Below are 24007 nucleotides of genomic sequence, written 5' to 3'. Positions count from 1 at the left end.
GGGAAAAGCAGAAGGAGGCACGTGACAAGGGGCACCAGAAGGGGGAAAGCAGCCCCCACACCCTTGGTCCCCAAGTCATGAGATGGTGAAGAGGGTTTGGGATCAGAAAGGCCCTTGCCTTGGGCAAGTTATTCAAGGTCTCTGAGTCTCAATTTTCCTCGTATGTAAAACGGGATTATCACTTTGTAAGGCACCAGAGAGACGGGGGTGTATGTGGGGCTTTGGTGTGGTCCCTACTAGGTGCTCAATAAATGCTAGCCTTCACTATTCTTAAGAGAAAGAGGAAGATGGATTGGTATCAATTTTCCCCAAAAGTAATGTCTATGAATCCAAAGAGAAGAGAGAAAGTCTAAGGGTCAGAGTTGGATTAGAGGCAGGAGGCAAGGCTACAGAGAAATGACTCTAAATACTGTAGTGAAGCCACCCTCCAAGTGAGCAATGAATAAACATAGCTGAGTGGGTGGATCTAACCCCCCATGGGCTGGCTGGGGAAGCTTGGAAATGCCTTGGTCTAATCATAAGGATCAGGCTGCTCTCAAAGCCAGAGTAAAAAGTAACCAAAGCTATTGTCAGCAGGAAGAATGTGTTATTAGAAGAGTAGGTGCCTCTGTGGGAGTGGGGTTGGAATTAATTAACCTGCAAAGGGCAACAGGGTAATGGTCATGCTCTATATCAGGATAGGGGTTAGGGTCACACAGGTGTATACATTTGTCAAAACTCATCAAACAGTATACTTAAGATATGTACATTTTATTCTGTGTAAATTTTACCTAAAACATCATAAACAAATATTGAATTCTAGGCAACAATACGCATGTTGAAGTGTTTACAGTTGAAGTCTGCTGATGTTTGCAACTTACTTTGAAATGCATCAAGAAAAAACAAGTTGGATTAATGGCTGGATGGAAGGACAGGGAGATAAATATGTGATAATGAAAGCATAGTAAAATGCTAATTGTGGACTCTAGGTGGTGGGGACACAGGTGTTCACCATACAGTTCTTTCAGCTTTTTGTTATGTTGGGTTAGGAAGATGTAAGAAAAAAGAAAAAGCCCTTGACATGAAATGGATGAGTCTCCCCTATGCTCACTGGCGGGGAAGCCTGGAAGATACTTCTGTCCAATCAAAAAGATTAATATGTTCTTAGAACTAGAGTAAAGAAAACAGTAACCAAAACAATTGTCTAGGAAAATAATTACTGGAAGGGAGTGGGTTTATAGGAAATCTGGAAAAGAGAGCCAAAGGGCAGGCAAGAACTTGTCCATGTCAGAGGAATGTGCCCCAACTGGCAGACGCAGGTAATCCAGCCGGGACAGGTCTATCGTGGTGAACAAGATGGCTGCAACTGGCTGTTTCGGTTTAGTGATACTGTCCATCAATCCTACCCAAGTTCTCTGTTCTCCTATACCCTAGATGATCCCATAGACTCATGGCTTTAAATACCATCTGTGTTCATGTATAGATCTCCAACCAGGACCACTACCTTGAACTCTAGATTCCTATATCCAACTACCATGGATGCCATTTGAGATTCGCCAACTCAAATTTCCAACTGGGTACTTAAGAGATATCTCAAATTTATCATGTTCAGAATCCAACTCTCAATTTTCCCCCAAACCTGCTCTTGTGATAGTCCAATAAATTGCAACTCCTTCCTTCCAGTTGCTCAAGGCAATAACTTTGCCACTGATGTTGACCCTTCTCTTTTATTCTTATCCAACTTCCTATTCATTGGCAAACCCTGTCATCTCCATCTTCCAAATAAATCCACAATCTGTTCACTTCTTTCTATTGCTACACCCACTGTGGTCCAACCTACCAACATCTCTCATTTGAATTACTGCAATGGCTTCCTACCTTGTCCCTTGTCCTCTATAGACCATTTGCAACACAACAGCTGGAGTGATCCTTTAGAAATTCAGATCACAACACTCCTCTGCTCAAAACCTTCCAGAGGCCCCCACTCCCCTCAGAGTAAGGGCCAGAGTCCTTATAATTTCTAGAAGACCATAAGTAATCTGCTTTTCCAACCACCCTGGTTACTTCTCTGGCCTTACCGCCCACTGCTCTTCCCTTAACTCACTCTTCCAGCCTACCAGCCTCCTATTGTTCCTCAAACACGCTGGACATGCTCCTCTCTCAGGGCCTTTGCACCAGCTTATTCTTACAGTTAGAATGCTCTTCGCCTAGATATACATGGCTCCCTCCCTTACTTCTTTCAGGGCTCTAAACAAATGTCACTATGTCTACCCTCTATCAGATAGCAATCCCTGACCCTGGCATTCTCCATCCCCCTTGTCCTACTTAATTTTTCTCTAAAGCAGTGCCTCTCAAACTTGAATGTGCATGCTAATTGCCTGGGAATCTTGTTCAAATGTACGATTCTGATTCTGTGAATTGGAGTGAGGCCTGAGATTCTGCCTTTCTAACAAGCTCTGGGTGGTGCTCATGCAGCAGGCCCCTGGCCACAAATGGAATGGTAAGGCTCCAAAGCAGGCATTACCATCTGACATGATACATATGTATTTGTTTCATCATCTGTCCTGGCTCCTCCACGAAAAGGTACACTCCAAGAGGGCAGGGAGGTTTTTTGTCTCTTGTTCACTGCTATGCTCCCAGGGCCTAGAACAGGGCTTTGTACACAGTAGGTGCTCAATTAAAAGTCAAATGAAGGTACAAATGAACTACCATTTTCCCTGTTGCAACTCAGCTCCCCATATAGGTTTTCATATGGCAAAAAGGAATGGCCAGTTAAAGAAGTCCCATCTCTTTGGTAGTTCTAGCCTATATTTGAAATTAATATACTACCAGTCTGGTTTACATATCAATCCCTTATAAGTCTGGTTAACATAAGTTGGTCTTCCTGATGCTGCTGAACTCTGAGGGCTACTAGACTCACAAAGCTGAGGACAAGGCTCTGGAATAATTTAGAGACCCCACTGGTAAGTGCCACACGGTGAGTCAGCTGGTCTTTTCTCTCTGACTTTAACCACCCTTTCTGACTTCAGTTGGTAACTTATTAGCCAAGATCTGCCTCTCATCAAGCAGCACTTGGATTTGGAGTTCTATTAGGACAAAAAAGGCTTCTTTTCCGTAGTTTTTATCAATCGGTGATTAATCACATTATTAACTTCTGAAAACAGCTCATTAGATAATGTGCCTCTGGTGACATCAAACATTTAATTGCTACTGCTTTTAGCGATTTAGTATTTATATGTGAGTTTTATGCCACTAACATTCTTTAAAACTTAAGGGTTTCTATGAAAAAAAATAATATGCCTCTTTTGCCTATGCTATTCTATCCTGATGAAGAAAAATGTATAGTGTATCAGAACATGATACCCTAAATAAATATCTCATTAGCAAGACTTAATATTTACATGTGTTCTGCTTTTACTTTGTTTTTTTGTTTTGGTGTATATGTATGTTCCTTCCTGGTGCAGGATATAAAATCCTTTCACCTCTATTTAAATGGAAAGAATATATTTATCTTAGGTATATTAATAAATTCCTTTAATGGTCAAAGAGATACTAAAGTTAGGTCAACTGAAATCACTCAAATCTAATGTATTCATTGGCATAGTGATCTAAAACTGCAAGTCATGTACAGAAGAGGCATGAATGGTTATTTAATTTGCAAGAACTTCAATACAGAAAGGATAAGAAAGGGGGGGACAACATGTTCTGACCTTCTGCTGTGCCTTAGGCACTGGGATAGGTTCTTTGCCCAGGTGCTATTCTTACCCTCAATTTGCAGGTGAGGAAACTGAGCCACGGGGAGGTTAGACATTTTTATGAAAAGTCACCACTCTGAAATACAGTTTGTCAGTTCTAAGTTAACACACATGCCTGGAGGTGTTGTGTGTGTGTGTGTGTGTGTGTGTGTGTGTGTGTGTGTATGCAGAGGAGGGGCTGGCTCAGGGCCCAGGGCCCTGGGGAGCACTCAGTCCATGTCAATCTCCTGCCCAACATTCCTGTAGCTCTCATTCCACTCAGGGTGCAGCCCTTGGGGCTCTAGTAACTGTGACCCCTCACCTGCACCCTGACCTCCTGGCTGCTACTCTCTTCTATCAGTGACACCCTTGCTGGGTCTCAAACCCTCCCCCTCTGCCTGGAACCTTGTCCCTAGGTGGCCTCAGGCAGTCACTCACTGACTTTCTTAACCCCCAGACATTTAAAATCATGGCCATTAAGGACACTGGGTGGCTCAGTTGGCTGAGTGTCCAACTCTTGGTTTCAGCTCAGGTCATGATCATAAAATTCATGAGACTGAGCCCTGTGTTGGGCTCTGTGCTGGCAGCACGGAGCCTGCTTGGGATTCTTGCTCTCCCTCTCTTCTTGCCCCTCCCCCACTTGTGCGCATGTGCTCTCTCTCTCTCTCTCTCTCTCTCAAAATAGATAAATAAACTTTAATAAAATAAAATAAAATCATGACCATTATTTCCTTGATACTCCCTGGCCTTCCCTGCTTAATTTTTCTCCATGGCACTTATTAGCATCTAACATATTGTTTACTTATTTTGCTTATTTGGTCTGCTACTCAGGAATGTAAGCTCTGTGAGGGCAGGGGGTTTGTCTCCAGTGCCAGGAGAGCACCAGGCACATAACAGGTGCTCAAAAATATTTGTCGGAAGAATGAATGAACACAAATTTCCTTTGCCAAAGGATCAGTCTCTCACTTTCTTAAAGTGACATTTTTTGAAATAATGTCTGATGGCCATGTAAGGTATACTACTCCGGTCAGCTTCAGTTTGGGGAGAATTTTCCCTACTCCACCAGCTGGGTCACTGTTCTGAAGGGCCCCTCACTCCAGATCCTGCAAACGGAGCAGATGAAAACCTCTGTCGGACATGCGGCCACTTCTGTAGCAGTCATTACTGTCCCGTTACTCAGAGGGGATGTGAGTCAAGGGGGCAGTGCATGCAGGGCACTGCAAGGTGGCCCCAGTGATTTAGAAAATACTGGAACCCACAGAACGTTAACACTCTCCCTTCAGAGGGACAAGCTGTTCGTTCAACACCGTGACTCTCCATTTAAGGTGCTGACCTCAGATTCACATTGCAGGCTGATTTCAAAACTATTAAGGGAAAGTGAGATTTAAGACATCTTTGCTTCTCTTCTTCTTCATTGGTCTTCGCTTCCTCCTCATTTGATCCTGAGCATGGAGGCATTTCCCAGGGTCTGTCCTCCAGCTCTGCACTCTCCTTGAATGTTCTCTGGGAATTTATTTCTAACCTGTATATACAACATTCTCAAAACCTATCATGTAACTTTAACCTCTCTCCTGAGATCTAGCCTTGACCTCCCAAAACGTTCCTGAACTCCACCCTGAGTCCCAACAACACCCCCTCCATAACCCGTAACACCTCCTCAGTATCTGAATAGCGGCCCTTAATATCTCATCACTTTAACTTCAACATGGCCCAAAGTGAATCAATTACCTTCTCCCTTCCAGAAATGCTTTCCCCTCCAATCCGCTTCCTATTTTCATCACTAGCACACTTTTCTCTGAATTATAGGGGTTCCTAATCTTTAAGTCACCTTTCCTCCTTCAGTCTCTCTCCCCTTCAGTCCTTCTACCTTATAGATGACTTATAAGACATTCAGTGGATCATTTACGAAGCACTCAGTAGGTGCCCCAGGAGTGTACAAAGCCCCTTACATGCAATACTTATCTTGCTTCACCCTCCAAGTAGCTCTGTGAGGTCAGGGCTTTTTTATATTCTCATTTTACAGATGAGGAAAATGAAGGTTAGAGAGGGTCTTTTTTTTTTCCTGGAGCTCCAAAGTTAGACAGTGGAAGAGCTGGGGCATGAATCCAGGTCTGCCATGTTGCAAAGACTCTGCTCTCAAGTGCTCACCTGTGGTGTCTTCCACCACATGCCTCGCCCAGGGCCTGGCAGAGACATTTAGCAAAGGTCAGTCTTTCGCTCTCACAAGAACAGAGCCAGGAAGTAGCTGGAGCTGGATATTCAAAGATGAATGAGATGTGGTACCTGCTTTCAGGGAGTTTATGAGGGACAGAGAGCAAAAACAACTCGTTGGCCCCACGTGATAAAGGCAGTGGAAGCGTCTGGCACTAAGGGAGATGGGGACAGGGATGGCTTCAGAGGACCAGGGAACGTGAAGAATGAATCCTCCTGTATGGCTGAAGCATGAAGTAGGAAGGAGAGCAAAATGGGCAGTATGATTGGAACAGTAGCCCGGAGAGCAGGTTGTGAAGAGACCTGAACATTTGTTAAGTACCTGTTGTGAAGGGCTCGGAAGATCCACTTTGAGAAGTTCAGATTTTATTCTGTGAACAATGGAGAGCCACCAATTTTTTTTTTAATGGAGTAGATGTGAGATCAGAATCTGTGTATTAGGATAACCCTAATTACAGTACGGACAGGACATTAACAGCAGAGTGTCTGAGGTTGAGCCATTTGGAAAGAACCAGCAAAGCCCAAGAAGAGATAACAGTGAAATGGAGAAAAGGAAACACATTTATTTGTGAGTTATTAGACAGGAATGGAGAGGACCAAGCGGCCATGAAGGCAACAGAGAAGTGCCATTGAGGGACAGCCACTTTGCAGGCAGGCATAGTCGCCTCCCAACTCTCATTTCCAGAAAGCTCTATGCACCTTCTAGTCTGATACAATCTGTCTCTCCTGCCCACGCTCTCAAACTTTCCACTGTTTCCCATCAACCACCATTGGCAAAGCCCCCAGAGCCTCAACCCTTCCTCCTGATGCTCCATTCACTTTTTTGCTGTAAATAAGCCAGCTCCCCTTTCCTGCCCCTTCCCAAGTACCACAAGGCCTGTATTAGAAGTGAGGAGGTCAAACAACCAAATGGTTAGCACTGAGGATGGATTGGGGACAGGAAAGGCGATGGAGAGGAAAAGACAATGAATCGGGTTTAAGTCTCCAGTGAATTATGGGGAACAGCAGGGTGTTTGGAGGAGACTGCAGTGAGGGGGAGGCAGCTTCGAAGGATCGGGATATTGAGAGACTAGAAGAAATGGTTTGCACACAGCAGTGAAGCCTGAGGAGGGAAGACGTGCCAATCTTTTTTTTTTTTTAATTTTTTTTTTTAACGTTTATTTATTTTTGAGACAGAGAGAGACAGAGCATGAACGGGGGAGGGGCAGAGAGAGAGGGAGACACAGAATCAGAAGCAGGCTCCAGGCTCCGAGCCATCAGCCCAGAGCCCGATGCGGGGCTCGAACTCATGGACCGCGAGATCGTGACCTGAGCTGAAGTCGGACGCCCAACCGACTGAGCCACCCAGGCGCCCCAAGACATGCCAATCTTAAGGTATTTCTGTAATCAGTTGGCAGATTCTCAGTGGATACTGTTGCACCCTTGCTCAAACACCCCCCACACACAACCTCAGCCTCACCTGCCAACCTCACCTCATTCTGTCCCAAGAGAGCAGAAACAATCACAGAAAATGTCCTCAGGCTTCCATAACTGAATGGCTACCTGACCAGCACCCACACCCCTGGACACTGCTTAACCTCCCAGTGCAAAAGGATGAGCTGCCCCTGCTCCTCACTGGGTCTGAACCCTCCGCTTCTGCCACCCACCTTGTCCACTTAGGGACTTCACTCCAAGACAGTTCGTGTCTCTCTCTTCTGCAACGTCTATTTCTCCCTATTACAGTAACACATCGATACTCAGCTGTGCCCCAGTATCTCCCATGTGCCTCTCCAGTAACTGCACCATTAATTTCTCCCCTTTGCTGTCACTACTTCCCCAGCCCCATCCTCCCCTCAATCCACGCTAGCTAAGCATCGCCACCAACTCTGCCTGGAAACCACTCCTACCAAAGTCACCAACAATCTCTACCTTGCCAAATCCAGTTAATCTCTGCCCTTATAGCACAGCAGAAGTTGACACAGCAGCTCACTTCCTTCCAGTACATTCCTTTTTTTGCTTATTTCTGGACCCCACTCTCCTGGGCTTCCTCCCATCTTCCTGGCCACTCCTTCTCAGTGTCCTTTGCTGGCCCCAGCTCTTTCCTCATGTGGATTACCCAGCTATACTCATGGCTAATCTGGTTAATTTCACCTGCTCCCTTAGTTCCGTCACCTGTGTTGATGAATCTGGGGTCCTAGCTCCTGAGCTCTGCATAGATGTCTTTTAGACATCTCAAACCTAACATGTCCCAACCAAACTCTCAATTCCACCTCCCCACTCTTGCTCTAGCCCCAATAAACCTCTTTCTTTCCTGCATCTTCTGCATCTCAACAAATGACACTACAACCAGCACTCAAGCAAACACGTAGGAGTCACCCTTGATTCCTCTGACCCTCACCTCCTCCTGCCACACACAGAATCCATTATCTTGCCCCATCAACTCTGTCCCTCAAAATACGCCAAATCCATACACTTGTCTGGTCTCTACCTCTACCCCTACCACCTTCACCTCTCACCTGGGCACCTGCCATGCTTTTCACTCCTTCCTCTATAATTTATTCTCTACCTGGAGAGGGGGAAAGAGCTGAGAATGGAAACCTGGGGGACTCACATAAAGAGGATGCAGCAAAACCAATGGAGCAAGTAGCTGACCTGACCAGAGATGGGGACAGAGCCCACAGGGAGGGAAGGAGAGAGGAACAAAAGACGAGAATCTGGCTTTAAAATATCATTTCAAAGACAAGATTGCACAGGATGACCATGGTTTCTAGGCAAAGGTGTGTCTGTGAGAATCTGTTGGCCAAGGAGGAGTGAATCTGCATCAACATGGAAGCCACACTCACCGCAGATGGAAGGCAAGAGATGAGCAGAAGAGGAAAACCATGAACCAGGCATCGGGTTCTTAAGGAGCATGGATGCCAACTAGGAAATCAATGGGAGATGACCTTCCATCCCCTGATGCTCAGCGGGCTACCAAACCTAAAATGTCTACCACATGATCTCTTATCTTCATCACCACCCCCATCCTCGTTTTCTTTACAGACCTTGTTTGGGTCCCCAATGCCGGGGCCACTGCAGAGCCTCCTCACTAGTCCTGCTGCTCTTATCCTGGACACCGCTGACAGGTTATCCTCCCTGAATACTGGGTAGTTCTAATGACACTACTCCTGCATACAGAAGTCTTCAGTAGCTCCCCACAGCCCACTGTATTACGTATGATCTCCTTCTCCCACCATCCAAGGCCCCAGTCTCCCAAGCAAAACCCTTTCTGAGCTCATCAACTCTTCCTCACGTGTCTGCTCTCCAGGCAACTCAAACCCCTTGTTTTTCAAGTATGTGTGGCACTTTTTGCCTCCCTTCCTTTTCTCGTGTTTCTCCCTCTTTCTGGAATATATACCTTTCCTCTCCTCCTGCTGAAATCTTAGCATGTGATACAGTTGAGAACACACACTTGAAGGCACATAGATCCAGATTCAAATCCTGGTGATCCGAGTACCAGTTCTGTGATATTGAGCAAGTTAGTTAACTTTCCTGAGCCTAGGTTTCCTCATCTGGAATTTGGAGCTGAATGAAGATGCTCCAAAGAGAGGAGAAAGTGAGAAAATCCATGTAAGGCAACAAGCATAGTACCTGCCACAGAGGAGGCAACTATTGTTTTTAATACCTTTTCTCTGTTCTTTCTTTCTTGATGGCCCTTCAGAGCAAACTGTCCCTCTGCTGAGCACTGGATCATTCTGCCTCCTCACTGCATTTACCCGCTTTCTGCTCCTTTATATCCTCATTAATTCCTTCTCTGCTCCTTAAAGTCAGTGACCAGGTCTAACCACTTCTGTATGTCCGCCAGCACCGAGAACAGTTCATGCAGGACTCTATAAATGCTTATTGAATCAAATTATCTTTAATTCCCCAGAAGACAATATAATCTCAGCCGTGGCGATTTTTCTAGCTGTGCACAGGACTATGGTGAGGAGGAAGAGTGGGTAGGATTAGGGACAAAGCAATATCATTATCATCATCTTAGTATCCAAAACATATCCCTTACCCAAAACCTACTGCTTCAAACAACACAGGAAATAGCTGACTGATTTAAGAACCTTCTAGAACACAAAATATGTTTAGGTCTGGGTCCATCAACGTGAGTTTGGGGAATCACTTTAATTTGCAGGAAACATTTAATGGCATTAAAAAATAATGAATGGAAAGACTATCCCCTTACGGTCAGCTTGCAGAAGGACAACATGATGCAGGGTCAAGGCCATCCTTTGGGAGTCAATGGTGCTCAGGATCTTGGCAGCTGCGGTCCCCAGCAATGGCTTCCCGTTGTACAGGGTGTAGTAAGTCAGCTCCGCCGGGTCCTTGGGTCCCGGCACCCGTTGCATCTTTACCATCTTTCAGAAAAAGAGAGGCCATGTTTACAGGGCATCTTGTACCGACCCTGCAATCACCTGGGCGATCAGCAGGCTCTCTCCTGATTGCTGAAGCCTTCGGTGCCTAATTGGACCCACAACGTATTTTTTAGAGCTCAACCTTTGTGTACCTCCCCATCACCAGCATCCCAAGAAGCGCTGCTATTGCTGGAAAGGGAGACAGGGAGGAGAAAAAGGTTCTGAAAATATGAACATCTGGAAAGAACAGCTTGAGACTGGAGAAGAAACGCTGAAATGGTGATGTCTTCCAGCCTCCAGAGAACTCTGGCCTCATTTGAAAATAGGCCTGCACATTAATTCAGGGCATGTTAGGTTATTCTCAAACAAGATTTCTAATTTCAAACTCCTGCAATTGCCAGAGAGGGAAAAAAAAAAAAATGAACTTATATGTCTGCAATTCAAAGGATCTCTGATAAAAGCAGTACTTGGAGACTCAAAGTTCTTTTTTCTAAAATAACCTTTGTTGCTTTTTCTCCCTGGACAAGTTATACATATTCACTACAGAAAGTGTGAGAATACAGAAAGCCATCAAGAAATGTAATAAAATAAAAACAATTTCCAATCCCTCTACCACAAGCTAATTACTATTATCTTGGAGCATTTGCTTTTGTTCATTGCTGGTTTTCCACACAAACCTTTTATTTAGTATTTTACAAAGCTATTTATCACACTCTCTATCTAGAATCATACACTGCTATTTTTACTTACATCCTTAAATGACCTTAAATATAACAAAAGCATAAATGGTAATTTCTACACAGCATTCTGATGCACACCTCATAAACTTATTTAGCAAATCACTTATTGTTAAACAAATTGTTACTCATTTTTCAGTGCTGTAGCTAATTGATTGTTATTATAAATACACAAAACATAAATTTTTATACATAATGTTCTGTCCTATGCATGCCTCATAAACTCAACAAACACTTCATTTTTGAATGGTTACTTTGTTATCAAGTTTTCACTACTATAATTAACAACTGATAAACATTATAGTATAGTATTTTCCAAAGTGTATATTACAGATTATGAGCTTCATAGGATATTAAAAGGTATGGCAGAAATGTTTACAGCAATATTGGTCACAAGAGCAAAAACTCTGAAAATTCAAAAGTCACTAACAGTAGGATGGATTAATGAGTTAATGGTATAGTCACACAATGAAATATTATAGAGTAGTATAAATAAACTATGTCTATTTGTATCAATATGGGTGAATAAAAAAGCCTGATAAGAAACAAATCACTGAATATAAAATTCAAAAACAGGCAAAACCAAATGATGTACTCTTCAGGGATACATACACACATGGATGGTAAAATCTATACAGAAAATTTAGGCATGACTTAAAACAAAATTCAGAAGCACACTCAACTCTGATAGAAAGGAAGGGAGTAGGTATAATCAGAGAAGACACATAAAAGGCTTCTGGGGTAAGGTAAGGGTAATTTACTTTGGGTTGTGATTTCTTTTTATTGGTGTTCTTTGAAGTCTACATGTCTTTATACTCCTTTGTACGTATGCTATACATAACAATTAAAAATAGGTATTACTACAGCCCAATAAAAAACGGGTTTAAAAAAAATCTGACCAGATACTATCTGAAAGGCCAATAAGCATATACAAAATGCTCAATGGAGAAAAAAGGCACTGCTATCACCCAGCAGAATGACTGAAATAAGGGCTGACAATACCAAGTGCTGATGAGGGTGTGGAGTGACTGGAACTCTACATCTGGATGGTGGGAGTGTAAAATGGTAAACTTTGGGAAAAGGTCTAGCAGTTTGTCACAGAGCTAACATACACCAACGCTATGAACCAGCAACTCCACTCCCACATACTCAAGAGAAATGAAAATATATGGCTACAGAAAGATTTGTAGAAGAATGGGCATAGCAGCTTTGTTTAAAGTAGCTGAAAACTGGAAAAAGTCTGGGTGTCCATCAACAGAAGAGTGGTTAAGTAAACTGTAGTCTATTCATACAAGGGAATATTATTCAGCAATAAAAAGGAATAAGCTCCTGCATAACACAATGTGATGAACCCAAAAAACACTACATGGAGTCAAAAAAGCTTTATACAAAAGAGAATATACTTCCATTTATATGAAGCTCTAGAACAGACCAAACTGATCTGTGCTATGGAAATGAATATGTTACCAAATATAAAATAGTAACATAGCACACTGTTAATTTTAGAACCTAGATGGTGAATTTGTTGGTGTTCACTATAAAACTTCTTTCTGTGGGCTTAAAAATGTTCATAATAAAATGTCGGAGAAATATATTACTAAAAACAAGGGTCTTATCGGCATTTAAATTTCCAAACTAGTATGTTGGCCAAAATTAAGGAATTTCTTTACTACAGGTCTTTTTAGAGCCTTTGGTATGCCAACAGGCCTTGGGAATCTTCAAGAAGGGGCTACAGGATGAATCCTTGCCAAACTGATATGGCCACAGAGCCTCTTTGCCCCAAGGCACCTCATAGGACCATTTTTCTGGACACTCTCTGAAAGACACTGCTCTCACTTTCTGGTCTTTGTGTTCACCTCTATTCTCCTCAAAACGTATTTCCAGGAGTAAGTTTGTGACCATCCCAGAGGTACTTGTCTAAATTGCTCACTGGTTCTCCACAAAGGTCATACCCACTTACGGTGTTTGAAAGTACCCATTTCACTTCATGCTCACCAACCCTGGATAGTACCATCATAAATCTTTGGTAGGTGAAAACGATATCTTGTGGTAGTTAAAACTTGTATTATTTTGATGACAAGTGGAGTTAAATATTAAAAATTGTTTATTGGTCATATGTATTTCTTCTTCAGACTCAATTTTTCAGATACATTCACTAGAGGAACATCTTTAAATTCCAGACATACAAGTTTCCATCTTCATGAAGGTGGCTCATCTTTTAAAATCATTTGAGCCCAGAAGAAAGGCCTCTGGGTGGAAGGATGATGTAAGCTATGTAAGAGCAAATTTTATTTGGGAAAATTGGCCACGGCATTCCTGTCCCTCAAAGGAGAGGAGGTAAGGACAGTGTTAGTACAACCAGGTAGAAGGTGAATGCGCATTCAAATATTTAATACCTTCACTCAATTTCAATTTCAATTCGTCTTACGAAGATTCCTCCAAGGGTTATGTTACCACCTTTATAAATTAGGATTTGCAGAAATAAATCCCTACTCACTTCACTCAGACTTCCCAGGCAGCTATGGAGCCAATCACATTGACTACACAGAAGAAACGAGGAAAGAATACCTTGGTGGGCTGTTTTATACATGTAGAATGGATTAGGTTTCTTAGGTTTACAAAAAACACCAGGATTATATGGTCTTTCTTTCTCTCCCTTCAGCTGAGGCAAATCCCATTTCACTGTCTGAGTCCCAACGACTTCCTTTCTCTTATTTGGAGAAGTGTGAATTATAGGGCTCACATGGACCCTAGAGAGGGTAAACCATAAACCTGGCACAAGAAATAAACCATCACTTCACCTGGTCACAGGCTGTCACAGACCACTAAGACTTAGAATGAAAGCAGCATCTAAGAGGACAAGGGGCCAAATTCACCAACTGTGAATGGAGGACCTAGAATCTCCCTCAAGGGATGATGCTTGTCTCAGGCAAGGAAGTGTGGTCCAGAAAATGAGTTGTTTGTACTTTCAAACTCCCGAGGACACAATCTGCAGACAGATTGGAGTAATGCCTATAATTTTCTATAAAACGCTTCCTCTCTTAGACATGGTAATATCAAGCATGTGTGTTTGCATTAAGTTACACCCTAGATGTGGCAATTGCCAATCACGAGTTCACACTCTAGGGGCAGTTTGCTCAATTCCAATTAGGAAGCCCACACTCCGGAGGCAGCCGCCAGGAGTGCTTCTATACTTTGACATCTTGCTCAACAGAGCTTTGTTAATTAGCATAACAAATGTTAGCAATGGGTTCCCAGTTTTGGTGAAATTAGTGGTATTCAAGATACATGGATTGGCTAGAATGTTAGAGATGGTTCCCACTCTTGCTCGAATTGAATAAAGAATCAAGAAAGAAGCTTGGAGCCTCTAACCTTGGGGATGGTCATTGTGTCTGTAGAGTTCCCTCTGAAGCAGACTGAGAAGAGCTGAATCCTTGTAGATGGATTATTTGGGAGGTGCATGGAACTGACGGGAGGGTGAAGAGGTGATTCAGGGGGTGGAAGGGAACTAGCGAGAGGTACATTATTAATCTGGTTACCACTGTGGGCAGCTAAAAAAGCTTAATTCTATGGGAAATATCTGGCAATTACTGAAAACATACGTTTCAGAATTCTCATAGCCACAAAGCAAGAGAGTTGCTGTATTCACACCCCCACCGCTAGTTAATTCCCAGGCACTTCCAGCCAGCCATGGCATCGACAAAGTGGGTTCTGGCATCTCAAGAATGGCCCTTCAATAAAGGTTCAGCAGTGGCTGTTGGAAGCCCAGTAGCATTCAGTAGAAATGGGAAGGGGATTTGGGCAATGCATCAATAGTGTCTGCTACAGCTCTCTCGCCTGAATCCCCGTGTGGTCACCTGACCATTATAAACATGGAGGGCTCTGTTTGTTGAGACTGACTAAATAAGGATAACAGACTCCTGCAGCTGGAATATTGATTGGTGCATCTGCCATCCATAGGAGTTGTGGCAAGAGATCTGAAGGTCCCGAGCTCTGGGACTCCATCTAGTCTCCAGAACAGGTTGGGGAGTAGAAAGTCTATGCTTGCTTACTAATCACTTTTGTCTAATAAATACGTGCACGTGTGCAGAATTTGTTCTGAAACCTTACAGTCTAGCAGTAATACAGGAGAGTAGCTAACTCTCACCCTCCTCCACGACTTTGATGCTTAGGACCGTGAACCCCCGAAACCTAAGAGTAGTGTTGATTACGTGGCTTAGTCAGTGTGCCAGGCAGGCGCTCGTCTGCACACAGCATGGTTTACTGAGTCTCAGCACACTCCCGTACATTTATTACAAGACCCCAGTGGTTTAGTACACATACACACCCACCTGCACGGTGTAGCTTCCCAAGGTAGTGGCCCGTTTAAACCGTCGGCCTTGCTGCTGGGACATCATGAATAGCTGGGCCAGGCGCTGCTCCATGACCCGGGCGAAGCTCTGGTTGTGCAGGCCCACCAGCGAATTGTCCACGCCCTGTAGCACTGTGGATGCAGAAGGCAGAGGGGCTGCTCAGGGGACAGGCTCCCTGTGGATCAAGAAACCACAACCACCACCGCCCCTGCACCAGCCACTAAAGGCCATGGGCCTTATCTCATGTTAGGACTTGGCCTTCCTTACCTCAGTCTACCTTCACAAGATCCCCAGGAGTTAGGGATCACTGTCCACACGTTATAGATGCTGAAAGGTTATATGACTTGCCTAAGGGCACACAGCTAGTAACAAGCAAAGTCAGGGTTCAGACCCATGCTTATGTAACTCCAATGCCTGGGCTCTCTCCTCCACAAGCTGTGACATGTTTAATGCTGCTGCATTTAATCCAAACCTCATTTAAGATGTTATGTGTTGTTAGAGACCATATGGGAATACAGCATAGCTGCAGGTATGACTAATTGGATTTTTTTTTTTTTTTTTTTTTTTTTTTTTTTTTTTTACTGGTTCCCACTCAGAAGCCCTGGCTCAGGGCTATCTTTATTATATTTTCCCTTCTCAGCAGCTTTGATAGGGAAGCTGAGCTCCATCCTGCAACCCAGCCCCTTATACATAGAAAAGCCACCCTGTTCAGTGTCCTTGTCTCTCTCTCCTCTATGGGGTCCTTTTGGGACCCACCTCTAAAGTGGCCCAGGGCCTCTCAGGTACCATCCCATTCGAGAGCGGAACTGTGTAATAAAAAGAGTGGGTTCTGTTTCTGTGCTGGTGCTTGCCAGTTGGACTTCCGGCAAGCCTCTGGCCCTTTCTGAGTCCAAGTCCTTCTCTGCGAAAAGGGAGTAAGAAAGTCGGTATCACAGCACATCTATCCTTATGGGCTGTAAGGTTGAAATGAGACAAGATGTATAAAACAGCTTATTACAGTGCCTGGTGCGTAGAAGGGAAATGAAGCCCCTCTTTCCATCCTTCCTCCACTGCTCTTTCATCTATACCCAGGGCTATTTGGGTAGCTGAGGCGTTAATGATAGAATTCCAGGCTACTGCAAGGAGGAGGACCACAAGGAACACCAGCGCCATCCTGGGCCTGAAACAGTCACCTACCACGGGAACAACTTCCTTTGACCCTCTCCCCCCGAAGAAAGCCCAGTCCTTCTTCCAAGTCCCTTGGGAAACACACTTAACCCCAAACACACAAATACTGCCTCCAAACACAGTCACCTCTGAAATCAAAAATGTTTAAAAAACTTCTCATCTTTTCAAAGAGATGAAAACTTATCATGGGCTGGGAATGTAATACAAGACTTTTCATGTAACAGAGTTTGTACTACCATAGTCCAGCCAAGGGCCATTAAGACCACCCATCTACAGGGATATGGAAATAGTCTGAATATAAAGAATGAGCTGTTGTTATGAGTACATTCGGTATGGGGCCAGAACAAGTGACTGATGACAACACGATACAGAGAATGATGTTGAAACCGATCAAGAGAAACATAAAACCCACAGCTGAGTCTCAGAAATTACTTCTTTGAAGCCACAAATGCTAAATAATCCCTACGGAGGGTATAGAGCAGCTCTCTTTCCAGGGCCCTTGTGAGGGACTCTCAGCTCATCTGTCAGCAGAATTCCTGCAAAGATAAAACACGCCTGCACTGCTCCTTCTGCGGCAGGTCCCCAAGAGGCCCCTTGGAATCCCTCCTGACGAGCTGTCAGGCTGAGGAAGGGCCGCCTACCTCCTGGCCCCAGATAGCAGAACCCTCGTTCTTACTGCTTCAAAGATGCTCCTCTAGTAAAATTATAAAACCACTGTTGAAAAACTACTTCTAAGTTGGCCTCTCCTGACTACCAGACAAGGGTAAGAGTGGGCACACAGGACAGTCAAAGGGCATCATCACGGATTACTTTAAGGGAAGCCCAGTGATGATGCAAGGACAGACATCAAAGAAAGGGATGGTCAAAGCCTCCCCGTGATGAAAAAGCTCCAGAAATAGATAGTGGTGATGGCTACATCAACACTGTGAACGTACTTAATACCACTGAATTGTGCACTTAAAAATGGTGAAAATAGTACATTGCACGTTATGTTTATTTTACCCCAATTTTGTTAATTGAGGGAGAATAAAAACAAACCACAATCTTCAGGGCACTGCAGGTGGCTGTGGGAACCTCCCAAAGAGTTACATGGAACCCACAACTGGACAGTTCCCATGTGCCTCACTGCTCTGTTTGCAAAGAGAATGTGTCCCTCCCTGGCAGCTGTTGAAGAATTGGGGGTTGAAAGGGGGGGTCCGGGTTTGCATCCTGGTGCCCCCTTACTGAGTGCTCTTGGGCAAGTCCCTTAGTTCCTCTGGACCCTTGTCCCTCATCTGAATACACAGGGATCATAATCTACTCCTGATTGTGTCATTATGGGGAACAACACTTTCTAAGAGACATGCTTCGAGGGGCGTGCTAAAAGGTACGAGAGAGGAGGCCCATAAATGCTGGCTGTTGTTGTTGCTCAAATGTGCTCCTTTCTTGCTAGACACATCCTTCCCAGAGGAAGAAATAACTATGTTCCAGGACTGCGGCTCCTTTCCTTCCCCCTGAGAACTATGGCAGGCCCCAGGCTCTCAGTCTTCTTCACCTGCCCAAAGGGCCTGGAAAGGGGCGTGAGACCACATCTCTCACAGTGACCCAGAAGCAGTAGGGGGTCTTGGACCCCGGCACACGTGCCCACGAGGACAGCAGCCCATCACACCAGCCAGGGCCCCGGCCACCCACCCTTAGCCACCACTGACTCAGCTCAGAGGAGGCGAGCAAGTCCCCAGCTGTGTTCAAAGGAGCTGGTCCAGAAGATTCGGGGGCTGTTACATCACTGGTCTCTTAATCCTTCTTTATTTACAACTGCACCGGGCTCTAAAATTCCAGCAATCAGGTCGGCCTGATTCAGCTTCCTATATTGAATTGTTTTATGTGTAACTGAATCCCATACATTCAGAGCCAAAAGAACCAGACAGCTCAGCTCCTATCTTCCCCTCATTCCACAGGTGAGAGTGAGACGCCCACAGGGCCTGAGTGACGTGCTCAAGGACATGCTATGGTTAGCAGCAGCTGGGCTAAGACCAGAAGAAATCATAAGCCTTCTGGGTCTGGGATATTTTGACTAGTGGGTTCCACAGAGACAAGTGGATAAACCTAAGATGGGCTCTGACCCCTGTGAGGCAGCAATATGAAGTCTGTGCATCTCTGTCCTGCCTCATATACACAATCCTGGCCACAAGATCCACGGATGACAGAGGTGCTGCAGGAATCACCCTAACGGAGCCACGAGGGACCTGTGCTCAGGGAAAGGAGAAGTGAACAGCGTGTAAAAATATATTTAATATAAATTTAGTGGGGAAGCAGATGGAAACATGTCAGGGTTTTATAATATCAACTATGGAAAGGAAAGTTGTTCCCCATCCTCTGAGCTGCTGCAAATGAGGAAAGAAGATGCAGTACCCTTGACGGACATCTGGGAGCAAAGGGCAGAGTGGTTATTCAAGGGGATGTGCCTCGGAGCACGATGAACAGAGCTATCTTCATCCTAGTTCCCATAAATGATGGTCAAAGGCTGGTGGGAGCTGGTGGGAAGGAAGGAAGGCCATCCTGAAGCTGGTTCTCTCCCCTCCCATGGGCACTAACTGGGCCAACCAGCCCCAAACACAGTGACAGAGGCCACTGTGTATTCCGATTAGCAGCAGCAACAGCAACAACATAAATAAATGAAGGTTACACAGCTGAGCGGGCAAGAGGTGAAGTCCCAGGATGGTTTTGTGAAGGTTATGCCACTCAGACAGAGTCAGGGCAGGATCCGGGTACATAAGGAAAGGGCGAGACAGGAAGCTGTCCAGGGCAGCTGGTGTTTAAGGGCAGATATGTTACCATTTAGCATAAAGCTTACAGTTACTAGGAGAGATGTCTGCAAGGTAAAGAGCAGCATTCCTGCTGGAGTAAACATGCTTCTGGAAGTGTTTCATAACCTGCTGGTTCAAAATGGCACTGCTGGGTTAATATCATCTCCCTCTCGTGTACAAACTCCATTTTTATTCTTTTAAAACAGATTTCTTGGGACACCTGGGTGGTTCAGTCGGTTAAGCACCTGACTTTTTTTTTTTTAATTTTTTAAAATGTTTTTTTTATTTATTATTGAGAGACAGAGAGACAGAGCATGAGCAGGGGAGGGGCAGAGAGAGGAGGAGACACAGAATCCGAAGCAGGCTCCAGGCTCTGAGCTGTCAGCACAGAGCCCGACGCAGGGCTCGAACTCACAAACCGCGAGATCATGACCTGAGCCGAAGTAGGATGCTCCACCGACTGAGCCACCTAGGCGCCCCAAGCACCTGACTCTTGGTTTTAGCTCAGGTCATGATCTCACAGCTTCGTGTGTTCGGGCCCCACGTCTGGTTCTGTGCTGGCAGCGTGGAGCCTGCTTGGGATTCTCTCTCTCCTTCTCTAACTACCCCCCCTCCATGCTGTCTCTGTCTTTCTCAAAATAAATAAAAATTTTTAAATAACAGATTTCTTCAGTTTGTCTTCTTAGCAGGTAAAATAATGTCTGCATATCCATGGCTCTACCAGGGAGAAAGCAATGTGATTTTCTGCCATTTCGGAGAGGTCTGGAGCGGGCCTCATTGAGCAGGGCAGTGTGCTCCTTTGTCAGGATTCTAGGCAGCAACCTGTCTACTCCTGGTTTGGGACAGCAAGTGAGGGAGGGAATAGGGCAGGGGAGAAGGGAGGGAGGTTTCAGACCGGCTTGCCCAGGCACAACTTCCACAACTTGTAGGATCTTCCTCTCTCTGTGTTAGGGGCTGAATTATGTCCTCCCAAAGTTCATATGTTGAAGTCTTAACCCCCAGTACCTCAGAATGGGATTGTATTTGGAGATGAGGCCCTTAAAGAGGTGAGTAAGGTAAAATAAGGTCATATGGGTGCGCCCTCATCCAGTATGATGGGTGTCCTTATAAGAAGAGGAGTTTAGGGGGCGCCTGGTGGCTCAGTCAGTTGAGCATCTGACTCTTGGTTTTGGCTCAGGTCACGATCTCATGGTTCACAGGTTGGAGCCCCACATCGGGCTCTGTACTGGTGGTAGGGAGTCTGCTTGGGATTCTCTCTCCCTCTCCCTGCCCTTCCCCAACCTGTACTCTTGTGCTCTCTCTCTCTCTCTCTCTCTCTCAAAATAAATAAATAAATAAACTTAAAAAAAAAAAAAAAAGAAGAGGAGGAGGAGTTTAGGACACAGACACACACAGAGGGAAGATGCCAAGTAAAGATGGCCATCTACAAGCCAAGGAGAGAGGCCTCAGAAGAAACCAAGCCTGGTGACACTCTGATGTCAGGCTTCTAGCCTCTGGAATTATGAGAAAATAAATTCCTGCTGCTGAAGCCCCAAAAGTCTGTGGTACTTTGCTATGGTGTCCCTACCAAGCTAATACCTTCCCCTTCCCCTCCCCACTCCATGTACAGCTGGGCTGGTCACTTTCTCCCACAAATATCTGTCTTCTCTCTTTGCTCCCAATCCTTGCTTTCTGTAACATTTTCAGAGTGACTGTCCGGCTTTGGAAAAACACAAACAAGTTTTTTGCTGTTTCATAAAGCTCAGCTGGGAAATGTCAAGGAAAAAAAGAAAATGTCACCCAAACTCCCTTCTACTTCCATTCGCCCTCACTGTCAGGACACGACTGGGTTCCACCAGGATCAGTGTAGGTGTGGGGCGTGTGCCGAGGAAAGAGAAAAATGCATGCCTAGCATTCCTCAGCCTTTCACTGGGGTTTTGTAGGGCACTGCAGAAAGGCCTACCATCTTTAAATAAACAACCATTCCCAGGGACAGTCCCTAAACATCCACAGGTTACTGTCATACCTTCTGATTGTCTACTTTTTGCAAAGAGGAGGCAGTGGATGGGACTTTACAATTTGCTGTTTTGAATGGTTACCTAATATTCACCTTCATATGATATCTTTTCTTAGCTTACTTTACCCATTTCTGGCCCTATGGAAGTAACTCCTTGACTTATAAGACAGGACCAAAGAGGGACCCCTGGGTGGCTCAGTCGGTTAAGCACCCAACTCTAGACTTCAGCTCATGTCATGATCTCATGGCTGGTGAGATCGAGCACCGTGTCAGGCTCTATGCTGGCAGTGCACAGCCTGCTTGGGATTCTCTCTCTCTCTCCCTGTCTCTGCCCCTCCCCCCTCTTGCTGTCTCTCAAAATAAATAAAAATAAACTTTAAAAACTATTAAAAAAAAAAAGACAGGACCAAAGAAAAGATGCTGATTCTATCACTGAATGGCATGCAGTTTTTATTATTATTATTATTATTATTATTATTATTATTATATTATTTCGTTTTGGGGACTTCTTTTGACGTGTAGTTAAAGAAAACACACAGCAACCTGATAAGAGGAAAGGGGGAGTAAAATAAGAGATTACCTGTTATTACCCAATAGTCTCTGGTTGTTTCCGATATATCAAGGTTGGGATATTCCAGTGCTAAAACAAATAAGAAACACACCAAGTTACTTTCACAGTTTTTATATGTAAATATTACTTAGGAAAATGGACATACATAATAAAATATCAAACAGCTAAATTCAGCTTTATCATTCTTAGGAACTCCAGGATATACAGGCCAAAACTATTTCGCTGTTCTGAAAAGTAAAATGCTTAGTAAAGGGCTAACTTTCAGATGAAGCGGTTTTTAGGGTTTGTAAATTTCTGCTCTTCTGATTTTTTCATCAGAACCTTCCTAAGTGGAACATCTTCACTATCAAAACTCACAGCTAGAACCTGTCTTAACTATAACATTCTTTGTAAAAACTATCCAACCATCACTAATATTTCTAGGAATGATCCTCTCTTGAATGGATTTTTCCAGTGTCAAGGACTAAGTTTATTATTAGCCAAATGTTTGTGACATAGTCCTGGTTCTTTTGAAGGTATGGTGGCCATAAGCGCTAATTCATGTAAAGGGTTTAGCGCAGAGCCTGGCACATGGTAAGTGCTCAATAAATCTTAGTTGTTGTTATTATCAGAATATCAAGAGGAAAGAAAATAAATTCTTCACATGCTGCCATGTGACATAATGCCATCTTTCATGACATTGTCCTTTCCACAAAATTCAGAGTCATCTTTCCTTACTATGTGGAAATTCGCAAAAGCTTGCCATTTAAACACTCAAAACAATTCTGAGTGGCTACTGTGTGCTAAGTACATCCACACACACAATTTCATTTATTTACAGTATCAAATGCAACCACAGAAGGAAACAGAAAGTTAAAAAAAAAAACAAAACTTGACCAATGACCTTGAGAAATGTATTAACAATTACCTTTAAGAGCACAAATCTTGACTTCCTTTGGCTACCAAGTAAGTGTTTGGGTACAAAATGTAGGCTGCACTGTCTTTGGAGTCTATGCCTTCTGCATGGTAATGAGGATTATATAACTGAAACATTAGAGGAAGAGGAGGCTACAAGACTGACTATGGGGACTTCATCCAGTAAAGTCACGATGCTGATTGCAAATGAGTTGCATTATGTTATCTATAGCCAGGGCAAGGGCTGAAGGCCCGGGAACATTTGCTGATGGCACAAATGGGTGGAAACCATAGCAACCCAGAATGCCACAAGGACAGATGCCCCACAGGGCAGTTACTGTAAGCTCAAAGGCAGACCGTTTGGGTTCAAGCCCTAGGTTCCATGTCTCATTAGCTGTGACAGTGAGCATCTTGTTACACCTCCTGGAACTTCAGTTTTCTCCTTTGCAAAGTGGGGCGCATTCTGTACTACTATAGGGTGCTTTGTGAGGATTCGATGACATAAGATACATGAACTGTAAAGGCACCTAACCAACGCTTTTGTTCAGTGTGCAATATACTTGTTATCAATTCAATCCCCGTTTATCACCGATTTCAGTTGTTTCACGATAAAAGAGTTAGTATGCGCCTGGCACAATAGACATTTGTTAAATGGGGAAGGGACCTGAGAGGAAGGGAAAAGGCAGTGTCCCTGTGAGGGGTGAACATACTCACGTTCAGCAATGGTGAGCGGCGGGTAGGTGAGGTAGAACCCAACCAGCTCAGCTGAGAGCTGGCGGAGGAGGCTGCTGGCGACCGTGCCGTTGAGGAAGGAGCTCCGATTGCCCACCACGTACACCAAGGTGACTGTCTGGGAGGCATTGGATGTGCTCACAATCTGAATCGACACAGGAGGAAAGGGGAGGGAGACATGCCAAATAAGATGGAAGCCCTGGGAGGAGAAGTTTAAGCAGAAGTTGAGGGTAGAGATGAGAGGGACGTGAAGAAAAGCAAGGAAGAGACAAGAATAACAAATACCCGTCATTTATGGATTGCTGGCTGAGTGCCAGGCACTGTGCTGAGGACACGTGATCTCATTCGGTTCTCACCACAACCCCATGAAGTGTATCCAGCTATGGCTCCATTTTACAGAGGAGCAAACTGAGGCCTGGAATGATCAAGAGACTTGCCCATGATCACATAGATAATAGATAATAAGTTATGTAGCCAGGATTCT

At 44.4% G+C, this 24007-nt stretch overlaps 1 protein-coding gene across 1 annotated transcript in view; it reads right to left on the bottom strand.

Annotated features, from left to right (window-relative positions):
* The window catches only part of KIAA1549L (KIAA1549 like), a 266784-nt gene that overhangs the window by 76963 nt on the left and 165814 nt on the right, over positions 1 to 24007 (bottom strand). The window contains exons 7-10 of the mRNA XM_042958831.1: positions 23506 to 23668; positions 21907 to 21966; positions 15357 to 15508; positions 10120 to 10291 (exon numbers count right to left, since the gene is read on the bottom strand). Of these exons, the coding sequence (XP_042814765.1) occupies positions 10120 to 10291; positions 15357 to 15508; positions 21907 to 21966; positions 23506 to 23668 (547 nt within the window). The remainder of the gene's footprint in view (positions 1 to 10119; positions 10292 to 15356; positions 15509 to 21906; positions 21967 to 23505; positions 23669 to 24007) is intronic.

The sequence above is a fragment of the Panthera tigris genome, chromosome D1 (assembly GCF_018350195.1).
Source record: "Panthera tigris isolate Pti1 chromosome D1, P.tigris_Pti1_mat1.1, whole genome shotgun sequence".
Taxonomy (NCBI): Eukaryota; Metazoa; Chordata; class Mammalia; order Carnivora; family Felidae; genus Panthera; species Panthera tigris.
The sequence above is the reverse complement of the archived record's forward strand: the minus strand, read 5'-3'. Positions and strand labels throughout refer to the sequence as shown.